The sequence below is a fragment of the Eubalaena glacialis genome, chromosome 7 (assembly GCF_028564815.1).
Source record: "Eubalaena glacialis isolate mEubGla1 chromosome 7, mEubGla1.1.hap2.+ XY, whole genome shotgun sequence".
Classification (NCBI taxonomy): Eukaryota; Metazoa; Chordata; class Mammalia; order Artiodactyla; family Balaenidae; genus Eubalaena; species Eubalaena glacialis.
In genome coordinates this window covers 58,393,931-58,404,627 of record NC_083722.1, presented here as the reverse complement: position 1 = coordinate 58,404,627, position 10,697 = coordinate 58,393,931, and the positions used below count along the sequence as shown (strand labels likewise).

General features: G+C 39.6%; 1 protein-coding gene across 1 annotated transcript; it reads right to left on the bottom strand.

Annotated features, from left to right (window-relative positions):
* Window positions 1–2,968: 2,968 nt before the first annotated feature.
* On the bottom strand, window positions 2,969–3,331 carry LOC133095732 (acireductone dioxygenase-like). The gene has a single exon (XM_061197460.1). It carries the CDS (start codon window positions 3,329–3,331, stop codon window positions 2,969–2,971), a length of 363 nt encoding a protein of 120 aa, XP_061053443.1.
* Between the last annotated feature and the right edge of the window lie 7,366 nt (window positions 3,332–10,697).

Below are 10,697 nucleotides of genomic sequence, written 5' to 3'. Positions count from 1 at the left end.
GGGCCCAGCAGGCTCAGCCTCACCACTGCTTCCCAGGCAGTCTGCTCCCCATGATGCTGGATGGTGACTTCACACTGCCTGCTCCTCTGCTTGAAAGAGGCTGCTGTTTCTTTCACATCTGAGCGCTTGCATAATGGGGGTCACTGGTTCAACCCAGTGGGAAGACACAGAGAAGAGCTTTGGGGGGAGGTCAATGAGATAGAACACAAGAGCCTTCTGGCTTCATTTAACCTTCTCTCAAAAGCCAGGGGCAAGTGTCTTCCTACTAGAAGCAAGGTGATTGAGGTGATACTTTTAGATCTGATAAGTTTGTCTTTTGAAGGATAACACATCAAATGGTCATGGTTGAAGGTTTCCTAAAACAGGAAGATGTGTGTGTGTGTGTGTGTGTGTGTGTGTGTGACTGAGATAATGAAAGAAACACATATTCTAGCCAAGTTAAAAGACATATGACTAATAGAGTCTTTAAGAAGTTATTTAACTGCTCTCATCAATATTTCTAGCATTAAAGACCTGAAATTATCAGATTATTAGCACCTCATGGGAATGAGTTATGCCTCAGGAAATTCAATTAATAAGCAAGCCCTCTGGATATATTTAGAATTTAATACAAATATACATACATATATTAGGTGTCAAGTACAAAATAAAATAGGTGCTCAGATCTAATATATTAGGGAAAATGTACACTGCTTTTGGAGAAAAGGAATTAAAACACACATGCACACATGCACACACACACACAGCTCATTTGGGAGCTTTCATTTGACATTAAGTCCTTGATGGGTGTGCTTGTTTTCTTTACCATCTCCCCTAACCTGCCTCTTTTCCAGCATTCCTCATCTTGGAGGGAAACCATCCTGGAATGCAACCATTTTACCCAATCATACAACCCAGGAATGTAGGAATTGTTCTAGATTCCCAGCTCTCACTTCCTTCTCTATCCAAGAGAAGATGTCACATCCGTCATTTTAGTCCCTGAACTGCCCTCAGTTCCTCCCATCCTGCCCTCTTCCTTCTGTCTCACTTTGTCTGGTTCTGTCTCAGCCTTTGCCTGGATGATCAACAGAACCCTAACTGACAACCTTGCTTTCAGTGTTTTCATCCAAACTCAACATCATTTACACATGATATCTAGTCACTTTTCTAAAACAAAATGTGGTCAAGTCTTTTCCTTGCTTTAAGCCCTTAAATAGCGTATTAATGACAAATTGAGGTAACAGACTGCCTAGGATGGTAGCATAAGATTTGGCACATAAGGGGGTATGTATAAAGATTTTCTTTTTAGGATTATTGTAGTCATGGAGAACTGGAAGCAATCTGAGCCTCCATCCTTGGGAGAAAGGAAACAAACCCAATGGTGGATACAAACCTCCAAGTACTATATAGCAATGAGAAGCAACGGATAATAGGTATGCATGGTAACATGAATGAGTGTAATTAGAGAATTAATGAGTGCAAAAATAAGGAATAAAATGAGATCTATAACACAGTACTACTTATATAATTTAAAAATACAATAGCACAAAACTATCAATACACACTTTGAAAGAACACATACAAACAGAAAGATACACGGTTGCCCCTCTGTATCCAGGGGTTCCACATCCAAGTATTCAACCGACAATCAAAAATATTCAGGAAAAAAAAATTCAGAAAGCTCCAAAAAGCAAAACTTGAATTTGCCATTCACTGGCAACTACTTACATAGCATTTACACTGTATTAGCTATTATAGGAAATCTAGAGATGATTTATAGTATGCAGGAGGATGTGATTAGCTTATATATAAATACTGTGCCATTTTATATAAGGGACTTGAGCATCCTCAGAATTTAGTATCTGAAGGAGGCTCCTGGAACCTGCAGATACCAAAGGACAACTACACATTTAAAGATTCAGAATCACTGCCAAAGGTAGAGAAGGGGAACAGAAGGAGACTAGGTTATGAGGATTAAAGAGAAAAAATTTTTTTAAAAATACGAAAAAAGGGGACTTACATGGACTCATGATAAATATGTGGCCCAAACTGAGGATAATCACTAACTCAACTCTGAACCCAAGGTTTGAAAAAGGAAAAAAATGGGCCAAATCACATTCCAGCCATCTTAACCGCCCCCCCCCCCCCAACACACACACAAAAAATTACAGTGGATACAATGAAGACACAGTAAAATCAGATGATCACTTGGTGTGATGCTTAATTTTAGGTGTTAACTTGAGTGGGCTAAGGGATGCCCATATAGCTGGTAAAACACTGTGGGTGTGTCTGTTTTGGAAGACATTAGCGTTTGATTTCATAGACTAAGGAAGATCACCCTCACCGATGCAGGTGGGCATCATCCAATCCACTGAGGGCCTGGATAGAATAAAAAGGCAAAGGAAGGGCAAATTTGCTCTCTGCTTGAGCTGGGACACCATCTTTTCCTGTCCTTGGACTTTGGGGCTCCTGGTCCTTGGGCCTTTGGACTCTGCCTAGTTCTACCATTGGCTCTCCCAGGTCCTCAGGCCTTTTGGTTTGGACTGGACGTACACCACTTGGTTTCCTGGACCTCCAGCTTGTAGACAGCCAACTGTGGGACTTCTCATCCTCCATAATTGTGGGAGCCAATCCCTTGTAATGAATCTCCTTCTATATATATGGTCTATTGGTTCTGTCTCTGGAAAACCCTGACTTATATACTTGGCTGACATGAAATTAATAATAGTAGATTGAGTAGAAGTTCAATATATAGAAAAGTTAACTTTAAGAAAACCATTGATTTCCTCTGATGGCAAAAATATATACTCTCCACTCTTTTTTTTTTTGACACAAAGATTTTTAATCCAGTTTAAAAAAAAAAAAATACTTAAAGCAAACTGCCCTTCAAATATGAGGTTAATTCAGGGTTTTTCTATGATTATAACGAATTAGGTATAATTGAATCTCAGAATTGTTAACTAAAAAAAACAATGTACAAGTTTTTCTGTTAAAATTCAAAGTCTTGATTGTAACTGTCCTCTTTATCCCTCACATCGAAGTACCCACTGCCATCCAGGATGTAGCGAATCTCGTCATCCAGGTGTAAATACTCCTCATAAAACATCTTAATCTTTTCTTCGTAATTTGGTAGTTTGTCCTGGCATATGGTTATTATGTCCATCCAGGAGTAGCTTCTCTCTTTTCGGATCTTTTCTAATTCTGGATCATTCTCATATTTGTCAGCATCCAGCTTCCAGTAAAGGACCCCGAGCCCGCACAGCTGCTCCAGGGCGACCGGGCGCCCGGGCTCCCCGCGGTGGGGCCACTGCGGGTCGTCACCCGACTTGTCCGTGTACCAGGCCTGCACCATGGCCGGGCCCGGGGGCGCCGCCGCCTGACCCCGGACCTGCTCCGGGCGGTCTGCTCACCACTCTTAAAAGTCAACACCTTCTCACAATATTTGGTGCTTCTCCTTTAGAATCACCTGGGAACGCACTTTTTTTTTTGTCTGCCTTGGGTCTTCGTTGCTGTGTGCAGTCTTTCTCTAGTTGTGGTGAGCGGCGGCTACTCTTCGTTGCCGTGCGTGGGCTTCTAATTGCGGTGGCCTCTCTTGTTGCGGAGCACTGGCTCTAGGCGCACGGGCTTCAGTAGTTGTGGCTCGTGGGCTCTCGAGTGCAGGCTCAGTAGTTGTGATGCAGGGCTTAGTTGCTCCGTTGCACGTGGGATCTTCCTGGGCCAGGGATCAAACCCGTGTCCCCTGCATTGGCAGGCGGATTCTTAACCACGGCGCCACCAGGGAAGCCCTGGGAATGCACTTTTAAAATATACTTTCTAAAAATAAACTTTTAGCTCTGGACTCTATGGTGGATTGGATTATTGTCTAGAACTATTCATTCACTCCACCCCACACCACCTCCATGAGAGGGACATTCTTCTTCACACTTTGATTTTGGGCTTGGCCATTTTTCTGCTAATGGATGCCAGCAAACATGACACAATCAAAAGATTAAAACTTGCTTACATGATTGGGCATGTTCTCTCACATCTCCACCTGTGTCATGAGCAGAGGTTCCCTTCTGTGGCTGCTGTCTCCTCAGCTTGGGCCCCAAGATGAATACACATAAAGCTGTCTGAGCCAAGTGGCAGTAAGAAGCCAAGCCCAGCTGCATCCTTTGCTTGAAATATCCCTGTACAATCAAGGGCACTGCAAATCAGCAAAACCCCACCAATCAGGATGCACATGCTGCTTTAAATCATTGAATTGATTTGTCACACAGCAGTAGCTAGCTGGTACAGTGAACTGACATTCATTGGCCTTTAATGAACTTATTTCCTCTGAAATTAATTCAAGTTTCTCACACTTCAGAGTATGAGTCCCAAAACTAGATGACTCCCAGAAAGAAAACCAAGAGCATGTACACACATTTAGGAACTGACTCTCAGAATTAACCAATTTCTGACTTAAATAACCTTAGAATCTTCCACAAGGAAAACTTCCATAAGTACATATCCCCATTCATTAAAACAAACACAACCCTCTATTATACAATTCTCTCATGGCCTCATCAGGTAGGTTTCCTTTTTGCACATTTAATGTTTTATAATTATTGGTTAATTAGTCATACCATTTCTTTTTCTCCTTTCTGTAATTCAAAAGCCTAACACAGCCCACATCTTAGAGAAGGAATGACTCACTGGCATTGCTCATAGACTCCTTGAGGCAAATCCCAAAACTGAGAGCACAGAGAACCTCCCTGTGTCCCGCTCCCAAATCTTACAGATATCACAGTGTCATCTGACATACACCAACATACATATGCTGCCAACCAGTAGATTAAATCATATATATTAGAGAAGAGAAGGGGTTGGGAGATAAAGTCCAGATTCAAGTCATAGTTCCTCCACTTAGGAGTTGCATGACCTTGAACAAATCACTGTCCTGCTCTAAATCTGTTTTATCACCTACACATTGCAAATGTTAAAGGATTCAATGAGATTTCACTGTGGACACCTCTTGTTTTGTCTGCTCCAAACCCTATTTCTTCTGAGAACAGCACTCATTCTCTGTACGGTAACTATCTGATTCTCATGGGAGTGCTGGGTTTTCTTACTCTTCTCATCTTCCTTCTCACCCTAACCATATCAAAGCCCCTCCCCTGGATCTATTAGGTGTTTTTTTTTTTTTTAAATTAGGAATTATACATAAGTCAGCAGTGTAGCAGTGTGGCCTAAAAGGAGAGAAAATGAAATTGGAACTCAAAGAAAAGCTAAAATGAGAGGCAGAGTGAAAGACCTGTTGGCTTTCAAGTTCCTAGTTTCAGATGTTTCTGAGCTCAGTTACATCTTTTCCCTGCTTGCAGCTTGATTTTAACCCAACTATATCCCTCCCTTTGCACTTAAGCCATATAAAATTGACTTTCATTCATTGGAATCAAAATAATACAGGTCTCAAACAAGACTTCTTCAAATTTTCTATATTTTCCACTCCTTAATGTTTTAAAAGATGAACCTAAGACTTGGAGAGCCCTAGATGGTTCTTAGCATACGAAAGTCACTTTGAAAAAAAAAAAACCCACAAATATACCCTTATCTGGAAAAACTGCTGTAAAAAATTGGTCTTTGGTCTCTGACTTTGGTATCAGCAGAGTATGAAAACATTTCTAAGTGTAAAGGGTAAGCATTTTCTGGTTTACCTAGCAGCTATAGTCAATCACTGAAATGCATTATTTTTTCTAGTGCTCTTAAGTTGCTTCCTATAATTGGTAAGGCAGGCTGTAGTTAACCCATCTAGACATAAGAAAGAGAAAAATGCTCTAAAACAAAGTTCATAGTTTTGGGGGGGGTGGGCGGTGGGTACCAGCATGATCAGGGTGAGAGCTCATGCATCGTGCTATGGAAGCTACCTGTAGAGGAGGCCCCCAGGACTGTTGCCTCAGTGCCCTGGCACTGTCTACAGACTTTAGGTAATAGCTCTAAAAATGTTGGGGAGTGATGCTTTGAAATCTGGGTGCAGTGTTTCATTCTTTTCCAAGTCCTTAACCATTCTTTTCTTTACCAAAGGGCAGATTTTATACGTCTTCCTGAGTCACTAGAATATTTCTAGGGCAGACTAACTATGGTTCTGGAAATTGTCTTTTCTAGGTACAAATTAGCTAATAAAGAAACTTATCATTCTCCTTAGTCACAACTCACATGACATCCTGGGGATCCATCCTGAAAGTTCAGATGTATTAATGTTTCTTTATGTGGGTTGTAGATAGTACCTGTTTCCAGTCCCACCAGTGAAATAGCTAAAAATCTGCTACAGTAATGACTTGAAGGTTTTATCATGCTATTCATTGTGTGTACGGTTCACTGCCAACAGTGATTATGCCTCACAATTCCTTCCCCAGAATTTCAAAACTCAGTAAAAACATTCATCATCTAGCACTTAATAAGTAGACAGCACCTAATTAGTTTTAGAATCTGGAATGCTTTGGAAGAAAGGCAACTTATTAGTAGAAATTTCTAAACATCTAGTAAGACTTACTCTACTTTTGTGAGTGCTGTAAATCTTTTAGCAGTTTAGTATGTAAAGCCAAGAGATTCGGAGTTACTTACCACAAGACAGTGAGTTAGTAAAACCTGGAGTGAATTCAAGACCTCTAATTTCAGCACATTGCTTTCACTGCAGAACTGCATAGAATCCCTTTTAATGGTGGACAGAGTAACACACAGGAACCCCTAGCATTGTGATGAGATCTGGAGCTTGACATACTCCCTTTAATCTTGTGTGCCTGTTGCCCTTCTTCTATCATCACAGTGGAAATATTGACAGTCCAAGGCAGAGATGTGTTCAATCCAAAATGAAACACACGCAGAAAAATCAGGACTGAATTAAAAATTATGTTAATAAACATCACTGGCAGAGTACCTTAGCTTAATTAGCAAGTCAAACTCCTACAACATTAAAGTGGGTGCAAATCTGGAAAAGCTTTCAACATTTCCATACAAGTCTGCAAGATTTGTTGTCACAGAAGGCTGAAATGTTCTGAAGGTATTTCCCAGTTATAATGACAGAATAACATATTCAAAGCTCATTTTTCTAGTCAAGTATTTAATTGCTGTTTCATGTACTTTTAGGCATAAAGTTCCCTCGAGTCAAAATGAAATTGCCCATTAGCCAGGAGACGCAGTCCCAAAATACCACTCAAACGCAGCACCTCTAATCTCTAAGAGAAGTTTAGAGAGAAGGAAAAAAATCAAGCCCTTTCCTTTCTGTTCTGTCAAATAACATTATTTTTACGATCCTGTTTCTGGAAAATCATTCAATGGGGACCCTACAACTTATGAATCATCCAATTTCTACATACTCAAAAGTCAAAACAAATATGCTCTCCTACAATTTATGTGACTCCCGTTTTTTTGTGTATTATGAAACGTTTCAGATAAAGAGGAATAAATAGTATAAAGTAGTCACCATGCTCATTTCAGAAGAAAATGCTAATACGGTGATAGTCCTCTGTGTATTCCTACCCCATCACTTCCCCAACACTTTCTCCCAGGAATAATTAGTATATTGAAATTGACATTTTATCATTTCCTGGCATCTGTTATATGAGATTCATCCATATAGATAAGCACTTGGATAATCTCACTGCAGTACTGCAGTCCATTGCATGAATACATGATAATTCATGTATCCATTGTCCTCTTGATGTACATCAGAACTATTGCCCTCAGGAGCTATTAAGAACAATGCTGCAAAATGCCTAAGTGTACACATCCACTCATGTATGTGAGTAAAAGTTACTTTAGGGTATGTGACTTCTAGTGAACTGCTGTGTTGTATGTCACGCATGTCTGCAACTTCATTAGATTATGACACACTTTCCCAAAAGGTACCACTTTAACTTTTTAATAAACTTAGAATCATCAAGCATTTTAATTTTGCCAGTACCCATGAAATGGAACCACTCTTCACATGTTTAATGGCCATTGTTTTCCTCATTTGTGAATAGCCTTTTCGCATTTTTTTCTCATTTTTTAAATGTTTTTGACTTTTAAGCATTGTTTATATATTTTGGATACTAAAATATAGTCCAGATTGGAACATGAATGTGGAGAGCTTTCATGGGGAAACTGCCCCCAAATGTATTTAACTGAATGTCTAATGTGTTTTTATGTAGGGAAAAGCATATTGGATTCTTTTGAGAATATGAAGATATATTTGTGATAGATAGAGAAAACTAAGAAGACAAATAAAGGCAATTACTAAACTCCAGAAAAAAGAAACTTGAACAGGAAAAGAAATACGAGGTTTAATTTTAAATAATATTTGCAGAGTAATAATTATGTAAATACCATTATTGTTTAACCAAAAGGGTGGCATACTTTTATTATCAAGTAGAAAGTTTGTGTGGATGTAAAACTTAATCTTCATTTTCGATAGTACCAAAGTCAGTTGATAACATATATAATTTAGAAATCAAGGAATAGCAGTATACAATGTCATTTAAAATTATGGAGAAAAACCCCTGAATAAATCACTAAACTATTTGAAAGCATTTTCTTCTGAGGGGTGGAGTTGGAAATTGAGAGGACGGAGACAGGGAGCTGCTGTTTTTCACTATATATGTATGTGCGGGAAGAAAAATAATTTTCTCTTTACCCTTCTAGGCTCTTGACTGAGACCACCCTATAATAATTCCCCTTATAAATGTAAATGTCTCTTACAAAAGGGCAACTTCTCCTTGGTTCTCAGAGCTTCTCCTGTGTCTTCTGTTGCATAAAAATAATTAGCCTAAAATAATTCTATGCCAAAGAGGTATATTTTGGGTCGATATATTCTGCTCCCCTTCATGTAGTATTAGTAAGCAACCTTTAAAATGCATATATGAACTGCTTTGATAAAGATAAAAATTAAGTTTAAAATACTATGGATAATAATTATAAACACACACATAAAAAATGACATAGGAAGCCTGTGAACCAAAGGTTTAACAGTGTTTGTATTGAGGTAATGAAACTGTAATTGACATTTATTTTCTATTTAATACTTTTCTGAGTTTTCCAAAATTTCTAAAAAATATATATATATTCATTTATGAGCAGAAAATTGGTGTCATTCACTTTTAAGATGAAAAAGAGATGATGATGAAGAACAAGATCATCCTTCAAAGGGTGTGGGCAACAAGCTGGAAAGGATGGGAGGAGACAAACAGAGAACAATTAGGAGACAGTTGTAATTGTGTGCACTGGGAGCCACGAGGGGCTGAACCAGAGTGTCTAATCCATGGATATGTGAAAGAGGTCAAGTGAACATGGCCTGGGGAGAGACTGGATGTGTGATAAGGTCGGAGGATAAGTTCTGGGAGACTTAAAATTCCTGGTTTGGGCGAGATGGGGTCCCATTTACTGAGATGGGGAATTTGTTTTGTGGAACAAGCTGAGTTTCCTTTTGGAGGTACCAAGGAGATACCGGTGTACCTTCACTACACCGTAATAACCAGGACAATCTAACTGCTGTAACTGACAACCCCAATTCTCAGGGGTCTAAGACAACAGTAGTCTTCATTTCAGCAAAACATGGATTGAATGTTCCTGGCTGGTGGACCTCATGCCCTACCATCCTCCAACATTGTCAGGGAAGAGAAAGAGCTTAGAGGACCACGCAGGGCATCACAGGGACCAGAAATGGAAGTGATGTGTGTCAAGTTCACCCATATTCCATTGGCCATAAGCCTATCACATGGCCCCACATAAATGCAGAGAAGGCTGGCAACTATGTGGCTGGTAACATACAAAAAAAGAAAGCAACAGTTTGGGTGGACACGTGGTACTATCTCCATGCCAGTCACCCAGGTGGGGAAGCTCAGGAGACAGAAATGAGAGGCTGGATCTTAGAAGTCTAAACCAGAGAAAAGACTAAAAAATTATCATTGTATAAATGGTAGTTGAATTCAGGATGAGGAGACTTAGGGGAAGTAGAGACCAAGAAAGAAGGAAGATGAACGAAAGCTGAGAGAGTGTGTAAGGGTAGACAGAAGAACAGGATAGAGGCAGAGAGGAAATGGCTAGAGATGGAGTTAAATCAGACAGGAGACCATGTGAGTAAAGAAGGAAGTCAGAAAGGGGAATCACTTAAGGGCATTAAAGCTTCTGTTGACCTTGGCAAACAGAAAGACATCAATAAATTTAACACAAGCAGTTTCAGTAAAGGTTTGAAGGCAGGAAACAATAATTGGGGGTTGTGGAGGAAATGGGAAATGAGAAGAATGAATAACAATATCTCTTTGGATTCCTTAAGTGCTTTGAAGGGAAGGAGAGAAAGGAGGCAGTGATTGGAGCAGGGGTCCTGGGTGATGGAGAACTCCATGTCTTTATTCAGAAACCATTTTATTTCCTATTTTTATTAGTCAGAAATACCTAATTGCCAAATAAGTTCTGGTTCATGTAACCACACTGGGTTGGTGTAATTCCAGTGAAAAAGAATATACTGCTTTACTCAGACTGAATGTCCCTAGCAAGAGTTTTAAACGATTGATTACAATTTGTCCATTCTCCTTACTATTTATATTAAACTGTGTTAAAGCGGGGTCCCCAGTTTGAAAGTCCACATTTCCCAGTAAATTGCTCAAACCTGTGGCTGTAATGAATTCTCCTAATTAAATTCTGTAGGGGGACGATTTACGCTTTGCAGGGGACATAAAGTAGTCTAGGATTAGAAAAAGGAAACCATGATATTATGGAGTAGG